The sequence below is a fragment of the Theropithecus gelada genome, chromosome X (genome assembly GCF_003255815.1).
Source record: "Theropithecus gelada isolate Dixy chromosome X, Tgel_1.0, whole genome shotgun sequence".
Taxonomy (NCBI): Eukaryota; Metazoa; Chordata; class Mammalia; order Primates; family Cercopithecidae; genus Theropithecus; species Theropithecus gelada.
The window spans coordinates 35,200,610-35,220,576 of NC_037689.1; the positions used below are offsets into that span (position 1 = coordinate 35,200,610).

Genomic DNA, 19,967 nt, shown 5'->3' on the forward strand with positions numbered 1-19,967 from the left:
TGTTAAATATCCTACAATGCACAGGACAACTCCCAACAACAAACAATGATCTGGCCCAAAATATCAGTTGTGTAGAAGTTGAGAAGCCCTGTTCTAAATGTTTGAGTGACTTATGAATCCCTAAAATTAATTCCATTAAAAAATGAAAAAAAGTCCCCTTCAAGAAAAAGTAAATGTTAAAATCATCCTTGCATTTGGTGCTCTCAGTAAATGAAATGTCTCAGACCATATCTTTATAACTCTTAACTGAGTAATCAAATTTGTGGGAGAGGCAGACCATGAGGGAAATCTACAAGGTTATTAAACTTCCCGACTTTGACTTACATATTATTAACTTGCATAAAGTTCAGTTCTGTAGCAGAAAGCACATGGTAAAATGTGCGTTCCTTTGTCTGTTAAAGAGCCCAGGAAACATTTTTACAGTGTATTTAATATGTGTAAGGAAATCATCACAGCCCTCCACTAAATATACAATGCAAGTATTTTCCTTCGAAGTCTGGTAGCAACCCTGTCCAATACCAGGGCTGTAAGTAGGTAAACATGCAGTGAACTTCATCCATGGCGGCACTACTTGGGGGCACTTGGTAGGGGGCAGGGGGCTCACCTTTTTCAGGCATCTAGATCAGGCAAGCTACAGCTTGCGGGCCAAAGCTAGGTGATCCCTCTTTGTAAACAGCCCATGCTCGAAGAACAGTTTTTACATTTTTAAATGTTCAAAGATGGAACAAAAGGAGAATACTATATCATGACACAGGAAAATTACATGCTATTCAAATTTCAGTGTCATAAATAAAGTTTTATTGGAACACAATCATACCCATCTGTTTACTATTGCCTATGGCTGCTTTTGTACTTGGACAGATATCTTATGGACCTACAAAGCCTAAAATACTTATCATCTGGCTTTTTACAGAAAATATTTGCCGATCTCTGCTCTAAAATTAAGCAGTTTAGCAAATTGGGTTTCCAGGAGGTCATGTGGAATGGGAACGAGCCCTGGGCTAGAATTCCCAACACCCAGCTCTGCTGGGGATGTGACTCCACTCCGTTGGACTGGAGTTTCCTCCTCTGTAACATGAGAGGGCTTTGCTGAACGGGCCCTTCCAGCTCTTAATCATCTATAGTGTGTGTTGATTCCTGTCTATTCAATGGTTCCCAGGTGCCAGTGGGGTAAAAGTGCAGAGCTCTGCTCTGGGACAAAGCCACAGGACCAGAAAGTCACTGAAATAGACAAAGAACTGGATAGTTGCTGTGCGTATACAGAGCAGATCTGAAAAGTGGCACTCTACAAGGTTCAAAAACATACATTTTGGACATCTTCATGTGCCCTAGTTTTATAGATTATGTAACCAAATTCTTTTAACCATGGGGAAGAAGGAAATGGTTGAAACTAATTATTGAGGAAGGCTGGCAACCCCAAAATTCAGGTTTTCAAAATCTAATTTAGCACTTACTGCGGGTTCATTGAAATTAACCAGGTAATTGACATCTCTGGTTCTTTTAGTAGTAGGGAAGAGTTTCTGTTGTCTTTTCTATTTTCTCAATACTAACATGTAGTTCTTTATCTGCAGTGCCAGGCATCACGGGTTGTTAGCATCGGCACGTCAGCCTGGGGTCTGTCACTATGGAACTAGACTAGCCTGCTGCTATGGCTGGAGAAGAAACAGCAAGGGAGTCTGTGAAGGTAATTTTGTAAAAACTCAGACCCTGCACTTGGATCCAGGGCCCTTAGGTTTTTATCTGTCACACCATGAACTGCCACAAAATTGCCAGTGGATCTCTTAGGCAAGGACATGCATAACTACCAATAACCAAGGTCTGGGTTCCTATGAGATCTCTTCCCAGACAAAATGTGGCTGATGCCATCATACTTGGCATGATTTATTTTAGAAGACTGTCTTGTCAATTATTTTTGTGATTATCTTAGTGAGTATGACTGGGTTGTTTGTTTTTGGTTTTCTTTTTAATCTAAAGGAACTAAGATGGGCAAAAGCAGGCCAGTAAATTCCTCCTCTAATTATAGTTTAAGTGATTTCCAATGAAATACACTTTTTAATTATTAATCATCCAACTAGTAGGCTTCAGCCACAAAACAAGTACGCCTTTTAGCTTATAGATTTGTTACTCACATTTTTAAAATCCATACTGCCAATTTCTAAATGTTTTCAAGGTACACATGCATATATGCAAAGATTTTAAGTATTTTGCTGATTTTTTGTACATTGCAAACCAAGGAACCATAATTTGCCTTGGACATTGTTTCTCAGACTATGTGTTAGGAACTCCAAGAGAGGTCTCTGATCATTTCAAGGAGGTTGGGGAGGGCAGAGATGGCATAAAGTTTTTGCCTTTTTTTTTTTTTTATGACTTTCCATAACGAGCAACACTGGCAGTGTAGTGGAACAAAATCCACATTCCTTCTAACTGACTGTCTCACCAGGGGTGTATTCCTTCAGGGCAGGAGTCTACTCTCACTGTCCCTGTGTCCTTCAGCAGGTAGCGTGTGCCTCATCCTAAGTTCTTTATCTATTAAATGGGATAACAACACAATTGCAGGTCCCATAAAAGTACTAACATGTTAGTTATTTTAGGAATAACAATGCTACCTTCTTTTTGCTGGTCTGTTCCTGCCCCAACCTCCTTCTCTCTGGCTGGTTAAAAAATATCTGGATTGACCATAAGTGGGATCAGAACTTGATAATATCCAAAATCTATAAAACAATAGAAAACATTGATACTGTTCCCACATGTTCCATATTATGTAAAACCTTCTGTCATCATAGTTTGCTTGTGACAAGATGACAAGAGCATAAAAATACTAGACAAAAACAAAGATCATCATTGCCCACTTAGATAAAGGAAGTTAGAATATCCTCCTGGGACTTGTGTCAATTAAAAGAGTGGGTCCCCATCCTGATTGGATTGATAGTGTCACGATCAAGGGCATTGAGAACCAGACTGACCTGGGTGATCTTGGGCAAGCTAGCTAAGGTAAGCTAGCTAAGGCTCAATTTCCTCCTCTGCAACATGATGAGAGCAATACCTACCTCTGAGGGTAAGGAGTTTATGCATTAAAGGGTGAGTTCATTACCTGTCATGCATAGAAAATACCTCATAAATTACCATTCCTTCAGGAAGGACCAATAATTCTCATCACAAACTTCTCTTCATTAAAGCACCAGGTGATGGGGGGATTAAATGTGGCTTTATTCTTTTTCTAGACACAACATAACACATTTTTATTCGAAGTCAGTCAGGTGGAAAGGGGCAAAAACCACGTGAAACACATGATTTAGAATCTCTCTTACAGTTGCACGAACATCAGTGTCTACTGCCATAAAACTTGTAAGACCCAGCATGTCGCTGGTGAATAAATGAAGGCAAGGTTTGACTTTCAGGAAGGGCTTTTCTGTAACTGCATAAGAGCAATTTGGCCATGACGCATGCAGCCAATCACATTCTCAATGCTTTCAGGGACTGTATAATACCACAGGCATAAAATAATTTAAAGCAAGATGTTAAAACGGCAAGTGCAGAGGGTTCAAGCAAAATGCTCACTATGCAAGTTTTGCAAGCTGAAGAGACGGTCAGCACACCTACTGCTCCAGTCAAATGTTCAGGTCTTAAATTGCAGTGATTTTTAGATCTAAAATGTGTATCATGTTTTATCCAATTTGCATGGTCCTTCTTGATGGTAAAGTCATATGTTTCTTGAAGCATCAAATAACAGGGTAGTTATTCCCTGATTGCTGGGTTTCTGATTTCTAAGCCAGAGTTGTGGGATGCATGATAATAAGAATACACATCAACCTGCCCCAACAAGGAGAGCCAGACCCCAGGCTGTGAGGTCCCAGTCCACCCAGGCCTTCCCCTCTGTCTGTCTATTTGCCCTTCACTCCTCTTGAAGCCCTGCCTCTATGTATGCTGGAGCTTTCTAGCTTTCAGCCTCTACCTGTCTAAATCTCCTCCCAAGGCAGGGTCTCATCAATTCAATATCATTACCCTTAAAATGTATGCCACTTTAGTGAGATAAAATACAGAGTTGTCTGTGAACAAGTACCTGATGAAAAGCTCCAGATAGAGAAGTTTGGGGGAGAACTAAATAAGACTTTTACTTTGTCTAAAGCATGCTTCAATCTCAGGCCATTTTAAACACAAACTGAATTTCCCTTGCTGTCAGTTGGCTGTTCAAGTCACAGATCCAAAGTTACTGTAAATTGAAAACATCTTACTAAAGCTTTAACCTTATAGCAAGGGTATTATTCACCGTTTCTCCTATGTTCTATTTGGCATTTATGCTGGGCTTTCCTGTCTGGACCACATTGGAAATCAGTTTTCAGGGAACAACTAGAGGCCTTCAGGGCTTTAAAAAAAAAAAAAGATTTATTTTTCTAATATCTGAATTTAAAGTTGCAACTCCAAGTACATATCCATAACAAAGTAGACACTGGAAATTAAATTCTGTCTCTTTTGTCTCTAAAAGTGGAAAAACTTTGCTGGGGAAGCATTTTTCCCTTATGACTTGTTCAGAGCCATAAAATGTTCCCCTGTTAAAAGTTCCACAATAATTACTTTATTCATTATTCAAAAATATTCAAATATTTAACATGTTTACAACACTCTATTAAACGCTACGGGAGAAACAATGATGAATGTTTAAGTCCCTGTCCTAAAGGCACTTGGAAACAAATAGTGGATGAAAGACAAGCACTGTAGCCAAATATATGCCTCATTATTTAATAAGACAAAAACTGATCAGTTGCACAGGAGGGGCCTGTCAAAGTTCTGTGGAGTTCTCGAAGTTGAGTGGGCATTCATAGGTGGCTAGAGGAATCTGTAAAGGCTTTTAGAAGAAGGGGTCATACAAGGTGATCCTTGAAGAATGGGGAGGATATTAACTACTGGAAACCCAGAGAAGAGTATCCTAGGGAGGGGTAGGAAAAGGCAGAAAGTAAAGGGTAGGTCTGGAAAACAGGAAGCAATGCCTTTTGCCCACAGTGTTGCCTTTGTCAGGGGGTGGGGGGTGCAGCTAGAAAAGAAGGTGGAGGCCAGATCAGGCTAGGTTTGAATTTATTTTTTATTTTTTTAAATTTTTGTTTTCTAGACAGAGTCTTGCTCTGTTACCCAGGCTGGAGTGCAGCAGTGCGACCTCAGCTCACTGCAACCTCTGCCTCCTGGGTTCAAGTGATTCTCCTGCCTCAGTCTCCCGAGTAGCTGGGATTACAGATGCCCGCCACCATGCCTGGCTAATTTTTGGATTTTTAGTAGAGATGCAGTTTCCCCGTGTTGACCAGGCTGGTCTCAAACTCCTGACCTCAAGTGATCCACCCTCCGTGGCCTCCCAAAGTTCTGGGATTACAGGCGTGAGCCACCATGCCTAGCCAGATCATGCTAGTTTTAACTTGGTTATGATACCTGTACTGTATTCAGGAGGGAACAAAGATTATATGATGACCTCTGTGCAAGGCATGGCATGATCAGAGCTATCCTTTTGGACTATTAGTTTAATGTCATGTCTGACATCAAGTTTGCTAGGAGCAGAGCCTGAAAGGGGGATTCTTGTACAAATATTCCATTGAAAGGTGTCTTAGGAGCAATTTGCAAGGGAATGGGGGAGCAGGGGAAGGGGCTAGGCAGAGATATGGTTTCAAAGGAAGTCTAGCTTCAGCCTGATCCCACAGGGACCTCTAGGGCGTTAATTGCACCAGAGTTTGTCCTGCCAAGAAACAAGGAACTAGGCTGTTAGACTCCTGCATCAGTGAGGCACTGATCACAAGCTGTGGTGGGGAAAGCAGGGAGAGAGAGGGATTTAGCATCATCTTCCAAGTATCTGTGGGCAAGGCAGTTCCCATTAGCTAGATAGATAGTTGTTCAATGAATGAGTTGGTGGTAGAAACAGGAATAGGATATTGCAACTGAATGGTCTGGAGACAAAAAAAATAGACAACTGAATTTTTTGAGTCCAGGTAACTGGTAGAGGAATGATGATAATAACAAAAAATAGGATCTGGGGTTTAGGGAAAGATGCTGGTATCTTTAAGAATAGGCTTTCTTAGAGGTGGACCTACTATGAGCCAGGGGGAATTGATGGACGGAGAAGTAGGCACCATTCCTGGGCAATTGCTGAGTCATTCTTTCCTATTATGGCTATTTCTTGAGCTCCTACTGTATCCAGAAGCTGCTGAGAATCCTTGATACCCTGAAAGTCTCCTTTCTCTCTCATATATTATATCCTCTCCCTTTCTACTCTTGGGGCTTTCCCATTTTTCTTTTTTCCTATCTACTGCTTTTTCTCCTTATAACCTCCTTGTGAGCTGGAATGAAACTGTCCATCATCTTTGACTATTTGTTTTCTTGCCCCCGACTGAATCGGTTATAACATCCTACCCCTGTTGTTTCTCCTACCACTTTATTCATTGAACAAATATTTATTGTCTACTTTGTGTCAAGAGTTGGGATACAGAAGTGAATAAAATAGAAAAACAAATCCTGCCTTTATCGTGCTTTCTCATGCCTCCATCATCATCCTCATCATCATGATGCTTTTAGTTCCCATCCTTAGGGCTAGAAGTAGCACCTTCCTGCCTCCAATCTGTTGGTTGTTCAGTCTGACTGATAATGCGCAGCATTAAAAAGATTTTGATCATTTAAAAGAGAAATGGAGAAAATATGGAGGAGATGAAACGAGGCAAGAGACAGAAGGAAGGGGAATGACATTGGCATTTGCCCAGGGCTACTCTGGAGTCTCTTCCAGTTCCAACATTATACTTATTTTATTAAATCTTTTGTGTTTGCATGCAAAACTGGCTGACTGTGGTCTGGGAGGCTTTATATTTCATTGAATACCACTGGAAGTGTGGCATTGCCGAGCAAAGTCACACTAAACTTGCATGCATTGGGTGGGGGTGTGGTGGGCAGGGGTCGGGGGGGCGGTAATCTCATTCAAAAGAAAAATACTTTCCAGTGTCTGAAAGGTGAAAACAGATTCAAAGGGAGGCAGATCGTCCTCCGTATGTCCCCATGGAGTTCTCTGCCACACAGAACGCAGCAAAGCTTTGCGTGCATTTCACTACACTAACTACTGTTCTTTTATCATCAAGACATCTTTTCCTTCCACAGCTACATGCGAACCTGGATGCAAGTTTGGTGAGTGCATGGGACCAAACAAATGCAGATGCTTTCCAGGATACACCGGGAAAACCTGCAGTCAAGGTCAGTAAGGTAGCCTGGGGTCATAGTTCAAATTCAATCATTGCAGCAGGGCTGGCGACACAATATGGTATGCAGGATTTCTTAGGGTTTTTTTAAAGTCAAATCTTCAAATGAAGGTGCTTTCAGGACAAGTTTTTCAATCTCTTCTCCTTGAAAAATGTAAAAAGTCTGATGTTTTTGTCAAGACGCCCAATAAAATGCCTTTTTTCTTTTCTTTTTTCTCCTTTTTTTTTAACCATTTTGTTTTTATAAGCTAAAGGCCTTTTATATTTTTACTTTTTTATTTCATCTCTTCCTGTAACACAGAAAAAAAGAGTCTTTTTAAAGTAAATAATTTTATTGTTTTTTAAACTACCTAAGTATTGTAAGTATATTTTTATTTTTAAAATCCAACAGTGCAAAAAAATATAAAAGTGAGAGTAATCACCACTAGTTGTTACTATAAGCATAGTTAAGTTTGTCTTAGATCCTGGAAGTCTTTTTCTGTGATAGTACAAATGTAAGTATTTCTCATAGGCATCTTTGCATGTCAGCACACACAAAACTACTTTACATTTTTTAAGGCTATATCCTAGTCCCTAGTGTGAATACTTTTATCCTTTATGCAAAAATATGCTTTATTTAACCATTATCATTTATGTTGTCTCCAATTTTTTGCCATTACAAACAGTGCTAAATCTAACATTGTTCTATGCATAGCCCTGCTTTCTTGAATGAATATTTTTGTAGGAAAAATATTTAAAAGTGGAATTGTTGGGTTGAACGACGTGCATATTTTTATTATACTTCATATACTTTTTCTTTTTTGAGACAGTGTCTCGCTCTGTCACCCAGGGTAGAGTGCAGTGGCGTGATCATGGCTCACTGCAGCCTCAACCACCTGGGCTCTAGCGATCCTCCCTGCTACTCAGGGACCACAGGCACACACCACCATGTCTGGCTACTTTTTACAGTTTTTGTATAGACGAGGTCCCACTACGTTGCCCAGGCTGGTCTTGAACTCCTGAGCTCAAGCCATCCTCCCGCCTTGCCCTCCCAAAGTGCTGAGATTAAAGACTGAGCCACCACGCCTGGCCTTGATATATTGTAATAGATAATTTATAACTTTCATCCTAGATCATTTGTCTGAAAACATTGAAGAGATTATAATATCTATAACAGTGGTTCTCAACTTGGGTAATTTTGTGTCCCAGGAAGAGTTGCCAGATAAAATACAGATACCCAGTTAGATTTACATTTCATATAAACAACAAATAATTTTATAGTATATGTTTGTTCAAAATAGTATATGGGGGATGTGAGGGTGATCTGGCTGTGACATGTCTCCCCATTGCTCACCTGGGTTGATTTGGTTGATCTGACTGGCTAGACAGACTTCCCCTTCCTCCCTCACTGCTCCATGTGTGTCCTTCCTGAAGCTGTGTGTTCAGGCGGAGAGGACGACCATCCCTGATAGAGGAGGACTGGCCTTCAGTCAAGGGTATATTAGCTGTGCTCCCCTGCTAGAACCTCCAAACACACTCTCAAAATAGTATATGAGATGTGTGTATACTTAAAAAGTATTAGTCATTTATCTGACATTCAAATTTATCTGAGAATCCTTTACAGTTTTGTTTAGAGATGGGGGTCTCACTATGTTGCCCAGGCTGGAGTGCAGTGACTATACTGCATCCATGATCTCCTGGCCTCAAAGCAATCCTCTCGCCTCAGACTTCTGACTACAGGCACACACCAATACACCCAGCTGGAATCTTGTATTTTTATTTGCCAGATCTGGGAGCCTTATCCCGGGCAACATCTGGCAGTGTCTGAAGACATTTGGAGGGGGTGCTACTGGTGTCTAATGGGTAGAGATCAGGGATGCTGCTAAGCACCTTACAATGCACAGGATAGCAGTACTCGCAACAAAGAATGATCAGACCCAAATGTCAGTAGTGCCAAGACTGAAAAACCCTGCTCTAAATGTGGTGAATAAAAGTGCCTCATTGGAGCAAGGGATATGGTCTTTGCTATAGATCAGTAGATTTCAACTTGGGTGATTTTGTCATCCACGGGATACTTGACAATGACTGGGGACAATTTTGGTTGTCATAACTGGGTGTGGGAGGTACTCCTGGCATCTAGTGAATGGAGCCCAGGGATGCTGCTAAACATCCTGCAACGCACAGAACAGCCCCCCACAACAAATAATGATTTGTGTCAGCAGAAGTTAAGAAACCCTGGCATGAAGAAATCTGCAATAATTCAGAAAGGGTCCCCAGTCCTATAATGAAGTTGAACAAAGAGCAGTAAATCAAATTCAGCTGCCCTTGGAAAATGGTGTTTCAGAGAAGACTGAACACCCACTCCACTCTACCACTCCCAGCCCTTGCCGCCAAGCCAAGAGGTTAACCCCATAGACTGAAATAGCCGCTCTTTGAGCTGCCAACCCTACAGCCTCAGAGAGCAATCTGGCTCTCTGTGTCCTACCACTAGCATAGAGGCCAGAGTCCTGAAGATGCTTCTTAGAATTGCATGCAACTGCTTGAGAGAGGTGCTTCAAGAATTGTGCATTCAGGGTGGGCACAGTGGCTCACACCTGTAATCCCAGCACTTAGGAAGGCTGAGGTGGGTGGATCATCTGAGGTCAGGAGTTTGAGACCAGCCTGGCCAACATGGCAAAACCTCATCTCTACTAAAAATACAAAAATTAGCCGGGCATGGTGGCGAATGCCTGTAATCCTAGCTACTCAGGAGGCTGAGGCAGGAGAATCACTTGAACCCGGGAGGCAGAGGTTGCAGTGAGCCGAGATCATGCCATTGCACTGCAGCCTGGGCAACAGAACGAGACTCCATCTCACAAAAAAAAAATCATGCTTTCATAAGGAATAATTCAGCTATACCCCTCACCAGAGGTTTTACAGCAGAAAACTTGGTTTTCCATATGTTTTGGATTCTGAACCAAGATAATGTCTCAAGAGATTTAGAGTAGAGACAATATTTTTCATGCTAGTTTTAAAGTCCCAGTAAAATATTAACGTTGAGGGAGTAGTCCGGTTGGCTGAAGTTTTGAGGCAGTCTGTCTTCTTCCCACAGCCTCCCTGCCCTGTGACAGCCTGATCAAAGTCCACGTACATCCATTAATGGTGACAGGCCTCAGCCCTCAACTCATGTCTTTCCCAAAACACTCTTCCAAGAAATGAGTGAGTCACATCAGAGTTAGGGCCAAGCTATGGGATATTCCTGGGTTTCCCATTATGACCAATCAGCATTTCTCAATTTCCCCATTTGAAGAGGTTAGGTTCTATGAGGGAGATGGTAGGGTAAAGGGGATAGGCAATGGAGAAGAGGGTTTCAAATATCCAGTTAGGGCGTTGGAAAATCTCCATAGAAGGATCTTTTCAGAGATGAAAGCAGCTCCTTATTTTCAAGAATCTGTTACCATGCTGACCTTTTGCCTTCCATGGAATTTGTTTGTTTTTTTCCTCTCTGTATCTTCCCTGGTAGAGTTAAGATATGAAACCCTCACATGACCACATTTCCAAAGGCAACATCCTCTACAGATAATCTTCATAAAGTTTTATTTTCCTTCTGTGTCATTTTTTATTTTAATAAAAATGTTACTTATTCTTAAGTTGTTGTTGTTGTTGTTGTTGTTTAGAAAACACGAAAGCACAGAGAAGAAAGTCACCCTCAATCTTACCGCCTGAAGATAACCATTAGAGAGCATACCCTCCTAGGCTTTTCTTTTCCTATGTATTTTTTAAACAAATTTTGGAATGATCTGTACACAGAGTTTTGTAACCTTCTTTTATCACTTAACATCCTGTGAACGTCATATATATATATACACACACATATATATACACATATGTGTGTGTGTGTATATATATACACACATATATGTGTGTGTGTTTTTATATATATATATATATTTTTTTTAATCATCCAGCCCAAATGTCATCCTGCGAACATCTTAGGATTAAATATTGTCCTCCAACTTCACCACTAAGAGCTGTCTGACAGGTTCCCTCTAGAGGAATGTGAGCCAAGGCAATTTGGCCAGTGCAGGGGCCACCCGAAATAATAATTGACAGGAGGCTGTGCTGTCAGCCTATGTCAGCGGCTGCTTGGGATAGCATGAAAGGCAGAAATATATAAATTATCTATTTCTAACTTTTTGTTCAAGTAGTATACACATAGAATTGTGCATATATAAAATATGTATGGCTCAATGAATTGTTCTAAATGCCCATGTCACTAGTATCTAGATCAAAAGCCAGAAACTTGGCCCCTCAGAAGACTCCCTCACACACCTTCCAGTCACTTCCACTGCCAGTGAGAGAACCATATCTTGACCTCTTATATCACAGATTAGCTGTGCTTGTTTTTTTAACTGTATATAAATGGACTTATACAGTATGTACACATTTATATCCAGCTTCTTCCACTCAATATCATGTTTGTGAGATTCATCCATTATTGCTTGTAGTTGTCATTTGTTCAGTTTCATTTCTGTATATTATTCCATTGTGTAAATATATGAGTCATTTATCTATTCTTCTGTTGGGAGGTGTTTGGATTACTTCTAGTTTGGGGCTATCTAGTATCATGCTATTATGATCATTTTAGTATGTAGGGTGTTTTTGGTGGGCAAAAATCCACATTTCTGTTGGGTATATTCCCAGGACTGGAATTTCCAGGTCATGAGTATGTCTAAATATAGCTTTAGTAGATTCTGCCAAGCAGTTTTCCAAAGTGTTGTACCAATTTACATTCCTTCCAGTGGTGTATAGTTATTCCATTTGCTACACATTGTCACCAATCCTTTAAAATAGAATTTGATGGTCAGAGAGGAGGTGGGTAAGTGGTAGTGTTCAGGGAAGCTAACCCAGTTGTCCTTTCCAAGACTGGGGTCTAATATTCCCCATCTGGAAGTTTCCTGATTCAGTTCACGTTTCCCTGTTTTCTAAATGTCCCTGCAGACGTGAATGAGTGTGGAATGAAACCCCGGCCATGCCAACACAGATGTGTGAATACACATGGAAGCTACAAGTGCTTTTGCCTCAGTGGCCACATGCTTATGCCAGATGCCACGTGTGTGAGTAAGTTTCAACTGCCAGGCTGAGCTCAATGTTTAAGGCTTGACTTTTGCCATTTGATGCTTGGGGAAAAGCTGATTTCAGTGATTTTTTAAAAAAAATCTCTAATATTGCCCCCAGCTAAAATGTTTTGGGGCCCTTCCTTCCTTCCTTCCTTCCTTCCTTCCTTCCTTCCTTCCTTCTTTCCTTCCTTCCTTCCTTCCTTCCTTCTTCTCCTCCTCCTCTTCCTCCTCCTCCTCCTCCTCCTTCTTTTTTTTTTTTTCAAGACAGAGTCTCGCTCTGTCACCCAGGCTGGAGTGCAGTGGTGCGATCTCAGCTCACTGCAACTTCTGCCTCCTGAGTTCAAGCGATTCTCCTGCCTCAGCCTACTGAGTAGCTGGGACTACAGGCACATGCCACCACGCCTAGCTAATTTTTGTATTTTTAGTAGAGATGGGGTTTCTTCATCTTGGCCAGGCTGGTCTCAAACTCTTGACCTCAGGTGATCCACCCACTTCGGCCTCTCAAAGTCGTGGGATTACAGGCGTGAGCCACCATGCCCAGCTTCCATAATTTTTTTAAAAAAAGTAAGTGCTGGCTGGGCACGGTGGCTCACACCTGTAATCCCAGCACTTTGGGAGGCTGAGGCGGGTGGATCACCTGAGGTCAGGAGTTCGAGACCAGCCTCGTCAACATGAAGAAACCCCGTCTCTATTAAAGAAAAATACAAAAATTAGCCGGGCATGGTAATACACCTGTAATCTCAGCTACTTGGGAAGCTGAGGCATGCGAATTGCTTGAACTGGGGAGGTGGAGGTTGCAGTGAGCCAAGATTGCACCACTGCATTCCAGCCTGGGTGAGAGAGCAAAACTCTGTCTCAAAAAAGAAAAAAAAAAAAAAGGTAAATAACATGAAATTCACATTATTTTAAATTTCAAGTGAACAATTCAGTGGCTTTTAGTACATTCACAATGTTGTATAACCATCACCCCTATCAAGTTCCAGAAGATCTTCATCACTCCAAAAGGAAACCAGACCCAGTCACTCCCCACTGCCCCTCCTCCAGTCCCTGGCAATTACGAATCTGCCTTCCTTCTCTAGGGATTTGCCTATTCTGGATGCTTACTTTATAAATAAAAAGGCAAACTAGGGGGAAAATAAATTATATATCTATATCTGCATCTATATATATGCAGAGCCCTGTTGAGTTTCCTCATGAAAATAAACACGTTGAACAAAATAAGCAGATTGTTTTAGGGAGGTGATACATTTAAATTCCTTCTCGGAACATCAATTCTTCCCACCAGTTAACTTTCTCACGCCCCTTGCCCCACTCCCAAAGCTTAGTGACACTTGTTGGAAATACATTCCGACTTACTCACATTCCTGAAAAGAAAAGCCCTTCTGTGATAAAGAAAAACCCATGTCCTGTGGGAGAGTAAGAGTCTATACCCATTCGTTTATTGAGAGGGAAGGCTCTTCAGGTTTTATGTTCCAGCTGAAAGGGAAACCCACCCTCCCTGTCTGCCTTCCCTTCTCCCCTTTTCTCTCTCCATCTTTCTTTCCTCTGCCTTGCAGTCCCCAACAAACCCAGAGCCAGCTTCCTGTGGTTGCGGAGTTGCGCGGACTCCCCAGCCCATCCTGGGTTTTCCCAAGATTATAATATCTTGCCTAGTGCATGGGCTCCTCCTTGGCAAAGTGTCCCAACACCACCAGTCACTTAGATCTTCTGCCAGCAAGCAAGCATTTGAAAGTGGGCATTGGAAGGGTCTTTTTTAAAAATCCTTATTATTATAAATTAAACAGAAATTCACAGGAAACAAATGCATAGTTTAATGAATTCTTATAAGTCAAGCACACTTGTAACCACCACCAAGCAGAACTCTACCAGAACCTCCTCCTCCCACCCCTCCCTAAAGGGAACCACTATCCAGGCTTTTATAGTAATCACTTAAAATTTCAAAAAAGATGTATGCTAATGGATGTTTCTGAAACATTCCATGAAAACCCAGTCAGTGCCAAAAAAGATATCTTTCCTCAAAAGGAAAGACAGAATTAGGTTAATTTTGAAGATTAATTTTAAAAGAAGACAACTAAAGAGAAAAGATGAAAGAATAAAGGAGTAATATAATCATAGGTAGATGTTTGTTACAATACATTGGGTCTCTTTCTGTATATCTAGGGGTTACCTGTGCCTCCCTGTTTATAGGTCAAAGTGTCCAGATAGCCCTAGACCTCTCTCCTGGATGCTGATTGGATTCCACCTGACCCCTTGGGTCTCTTTTGTCCAGCTGGGTGATTGGCATGTTCTGGAGGGGAATGGAGGGAGGGAGTACATTCACCATGCCCCTCTGTTGTGGACATTGGGCTGAAACCATATGAGTTTCTTAGCCCCCCTGCATTTCTAATCCACATATACTGGGCTGCTGCTATGGAAATGCATTTGTGTGAGATAAGTTATATTTAGCAACAAGTGACAAAAAAGCCAAGTAAATTGTCTCATTTACTTGAAAAGCTGAAGGAAAGCAGTTCCAGAGCAGTTCAAGAAGGAGTCAGTCTCTGTCATCCTCAGAGTATTGATTTTACTCTCATGCTTGTGGCCTCATAGTTACAATATGGCTGCCCTAGCTCTGGACATCACACACACATGGCAAGTAGACAAAACTAAGTGGGTACGGGTGATGCCAATGAACCAATGCCTCTTTTATGCCTGTCTCTTTTTATCATGCATAATGTCTTTTCCAGAAGCCTCACTTCCTCCAGTGGACTTATTTTTATATCTCTTTGACCACACTGCATCATATGGCCACTCCTTGCCGAAGGAAAGCTGGGAAAAGCCTCAGTGCTGGGAATGGCAAGAGAAAAGAGTCCAGAATGGTCTTCAGATAACTGATCAGTTATATCTGCCACACGTTTTAGTTCAGTCTTTTAGTTCACCTAAAAGACAAAGTCTTGTGACTTAAGTGACTCTCACTGAGGCTAGATATGTATGGAAAGATGTTGTGGGAAATCAGGGACCCCAAACAGAGGGACCAGCTGGAGCCATGGCAGAGGAACATGAATTGTGAAGATTTCATGGACATTTATCAGTTCCCAAAATTAATGCTTTTATAATTTCTTATACCTGTCTTTACTTTAATCTCTTAATCCCGTTATCTTCATAAGCTGAAAATGTACATCACCTCAGGATCACTATTGTACAAATTGATTGTAAAACGTGTGTTTGAACAATATGAAATCAGTGCACCTTAAAAAAAGAACAGAATGACAACGATTTTCTGCGAACAAGGGAAGATAACCATAAGGTCTGACTGCCTGCAGGGATGGGCAGAATAGAGCCATATTTTTCCTCTTGCAGGGAGCCCATAAATGGACGTGTGAGTAGGAGAGATATTGCTGAATTCTTTTCCCAGCAAGGAATACCCTGGGGAAGGAATGCATTCCTAGGGGGAGGTCTACAAATGGCTACTCTGGGAGTATCTGTCTTATGCTGTTGAGATAAGGACTGAAATACGCCCTGGTCTCCTGGAGTACCCTCAGGCTTAGCAGGATTGAGAAATTCCAGCCTGGTAAATTTTGGTCAGACCAGTTCTCTACTCTTGAACCCTGTTTCCTGTTAAGATGTTTATCAAGACAATATGTGCACAGGGGACATAGACCCTCATCAGCACCGCAGGACATAGACCCTCATCAGTAATTCTAATTTTGCCTTTGCCTTGTGACCTTTATTGCCCTTTGAAGCATGTGATCTTTGTGACCTACTCCCTGTTCATACACCCCCTCCCCTTTTAAAATCTCTAATAAAAACTTGCTGGTTTTGCAGCTTAGGGAACATCACAGACCTACTGATATGTAATGTTACCCCCAGAGGCCCAGATGTAAAATTCCTCTCTTTGTACTCTTTCTCTTTATTTCTCAGACTGACCAACACTTAGGGAAAACAGGAAAAACCTATGTTAAAATATTGGGGGCTGGTTCCCCCAATAGAGAGATCTCCAGAGTAGATTCTTTTACCCTGATTACTCAGGTTGATAATCTCCATCAGCAGTTGCATTTCAACCCATTGAGGCCAGCCAGGTGACATAAAAGAGTAGCTAGAGCACACACAAGTGGAGAAAGTGATACAGTCTGAGGGGTACATGCCTTGCCTAAAGATGGTCAAATTCAGTGAAGTGGCCAAGAAAGCAGACCATGAGTAGGATTCAGCCCCGGGGTCACCAAGATGCCACCCCTACTGATTCCTTTTGGCTCTCCATTTGGGACTCAGACAATGAAACTTGTCCTATAATGCCATGCAACATGTTCCATTCAATGGCCCAGAATTTGGTGATAGTTTCTCAGTAAGCTCTTTTTATCATCTCAAGAGAGAAAGGCTAATCCTTGTCTACTTTTTCAGACTCTAGGACATGTGCCATGACAAACTGTCAGTACGGCTGTGAAGACACAGAAGAAGGGCCACAGTGCCTGTGTCCATCCTCAGGACTCCTCCTGGCCCCAAATGGAAGAGTCTGTCTAGGTACAACAGCAGGAATCACCTCTACTCCTCCTTCTCCTCCCTTGACTGCCCCTTTACTGAATCTTTTTTAATTCATCACAATCAGCTTGTTGACTAGACATTGCAAACTTCTAAAAGTACAGACTTATATCCGTTTCTGAGATACTTTTAGCCACATATGCTCTAGACATACTTTGGGATGCTAAAAACCCATTTTTCTATTATTTTGTATTGCCTTAATGCCATAGTAGAAAAGGGATAAAGATAATTTTAGTATATTTACTATGTTCATTTTATTTAAATTACCATCCAATATAAATTCCACTACTTATATATTGTCATTTAATGAGTAAGATCCTAAGGACCATTGAGCTTTATTCTGGGTTCTAGCTAATATTTTCTGGAAAAACTACATTTACTTATTTTTAGGTACAACGTTATTGAAAATAGTATATACCTTCTATATCATTTATATTAACATGTAATCAATTTCATGTTGTCTTTAAAACTTGCTCTGAGTTATATGAACTAAGTATAATTAATTTAACTGGAGAAAATGAGCAGATTAAGTCCATAATATTAATTAAGGGAACATAAAAATTATTTGTTTATAACTTTGAATTTAGTCAAATCCATTGGCTTAGAACTTTCCTCTCTTGCTCTCCTTTGTCCTATTTTGTGTCTTAGTTTTGGGTTCCACAGAAGCTGACCCTGAGCAACTAGTTGATCTGGGAGGTGATCCCAGGAAACACTGGTTGAAAAGTAGGGAAGTAACCCAGGGAAAGGAAAGTACCAATGCTGGGTGAATCTGATGAGCAGGTTAAATTAGCTGGGGGCACCTCTGGGAGACAGAGGGAAGCTGCCCCTGAATTTTCCCTCTGGGGCAGGGGTGCTGGATATTCATCCACCAACTTCTGCCCTTCATTGATGGGAGGCTGCTCTGGGACATGACCCCCCAGCACTCCCAGCCTGGCCTGGGTTGGGAGCAAAGCACAATGTCGTAGGTGCAGCAAACAGCCTTTGGCAGGTATGGAAACTTGAATGCTGAGGAGCTGTGGATGGAGCACCCACAGGGCACCCTCAGTAACTGAAGCAACACTTTTTTCACTTTGTGCTTTGGTTCCTTTGTGGATTTGAATTATGTTCAACCATAAAATTGCCATCAAATTGTATATACTCATAATACTTAATTACATTGCACCTAATATACATAATATTTAGAGTAAGTGAGCACTTAGCATTAACGAGGGATATCAAACCAAATCAGAATGTTGAAAGAATTTTTAATCTTCTGTGATTTAAAGAAGCACATATCAGTATGATTTCATAATCTTCTTTACTGCAATAGAAATACTTTTTAGTCAAGGTGCTAGATGTTTATTTATCCTAACTATACATAATGTAAAAAAAATTGCATTTAGAAAGCTCAGCCAAATGGATCCTAAATTAGTTAAACGCTTTTTAAAAATATACATATAAATTAAAATTTTCTCTCTACTCTTTGAGAATAATCAAAGATTTAATTAGGTTCACAGGATTTACTACGTTTTAGTATAATAAGATTTATATGACAAGGCTAATTCTTGACCAAACTGAATCCAAATTTCCACCCATCTCTTTGAGTTGTTGGGTGCCATTTTTATTGGAAGGGAAAGACGATGTGCATGAAAATGATCGCCAGAAATAATTTTGTTCAACCCAACACTTATTTATTATTTGGAAAATGCAAGAGGCCAGCCTGGGCAATATAGCAAGACCCCATCTCTATTTTAAAAAATGTTTGTTAAAAATAGCTGAGCATGGTGATGTGCACTTGTAGTCCCAGCTATGCCAGAGGCTGAGGTGGGAGGATCGCTTGAACTCAGGAGTTTGAGACCAGCCTGAGCAACATAGGCAGATCCCGTTTCTAAAAAAAATAAATAAAAAATAGCCAGGCATGGTGGCATATGCTATGTAGTCCCAGCTACTCAGGAGGCTAAGGTGGGAGGATCACTTGAGCCTGGGGAGTTTGAAGCTGTAGTGAGCCATGATTGTTCCACTACACTCCAGCATGGGTGACAGACCAGGCCTTGTCTCAAAAAAAAAAAAAAAAAAAAGACTGCAAGGGAAATAGTAAGATAACACCAACTTGCCTGCTTAAGCCAGGTTCAGAAGAACAACCTAACATCTATTTGATTTGACATCTGAAAGTTAAACCAAGCCTGAGTCTTAGTGGATTGGTCAGCATAGCTGTCAGCCCTCTGTAATCTGACTCTCAATGGTAGAAAAGGAACAACACACCTATTGTTGGCTAAAATTACATCATTACATAATTACACCTGACCCACAATTTACACATAAGTGCATGCCTTCACTGCCACATTTCTGTGAGTCAATATTGCAGGGGCCTTGGACAGTCTTACTCATGAAATAGTTATTTTGTAAAATGCAAATTATGAAAGTCTGTGTGTTTGGTTTACTGAAAGTGTAGCTATCTGACTCTAGTTTCAAAAATTGTATATGTTATACAATATACAATATTCACTCAGTTGGGGAAAATATTCACTCAGCACACATGTAATGTATAGGTACCAAGTGCCAGACACATGCTCCCTGCCTGAGAATAGTCAGGGCCTAACAGAAGATGTGAATGTAAGTAATGACATTATGGAAAGATAATGCCTCTTAAAAAGGTATAAAGTAATATAAATACATAAAGTGAAGAGCTGTGTGTGTGCCTGGGGGATCTAGAACACTTGCCAGAGGATATGATGTTGCCACCAGTATACTATAATCAGTTTCCCAGGTAAAGAAACTGTGCATGTGCATGCATGGTACATGTGTGTGTGTGTGTGTGTGTGTGTGTGTGTGAGTGCATGCATGCATGCAGCTACTTTTCTTACTATCACTGACATCTTCTGGTTTTACACCCTAGATATTGATGAATGTGCCTCTGGTAAAGCCATCTGTCCCTACAATCGAAGATGTGTGAACACATTTGGAAGCTACTACTGCAAATGTCACATTGGTTTTGAACTGCAATATATCAGTGGCCAATATGAATGTATGGGTAAGATTCGATGGCACCTTTTCCTTTTTTTCCTGTCCCCACCAAACCTTTGAGCCTTCTCTGCAGATATTTTGATGTCAATTCAATCTATTAGTTGAACAATCTACAGTGCTGACCAGCTTAACAATAAGGAAAGGCTATTTTTTTTAG

The 19,967-nt window shown here is 41.0% G+C and overlaps 1 protein-coding gene across 3 annotated transcripts in view; it reads left to right on the forward strand.

Moving 5' to 3' along the window:
• Positions 1–19,967, forward strand: part of EGFL6 (EGF like domain multiple 6) — a 64,538-nt gene that overhangs the window by 18,020 nt on the left and 26,551 nt on the right. For all 3 annotated transcript variants that reach the window (XM_025373290.1, XM_025373291.1, XM_025373292.1), the window contains exons 2-6: positions 1,572–1,684; positions 7,120–7,212; positions 12,177–12,296; positions 16,670–16,789; positions 19,683–19,817. In XM_025373290.1, the coding sequence (XP_025229075.1) occupies positions 1,572–1,684; positions 7,120–7,212; positions 12,177–12,296; positions 16,670–16,789; positions 19,683–19,817 (581 nt within the window). The remainder of the gene's footprint in view (positions 1–1,571; positions 1,685–7,119; positions 7,213–12,176; positions 12,297–16,669; positions 16,790–19,682; positions 19,818–19,967) is intronic.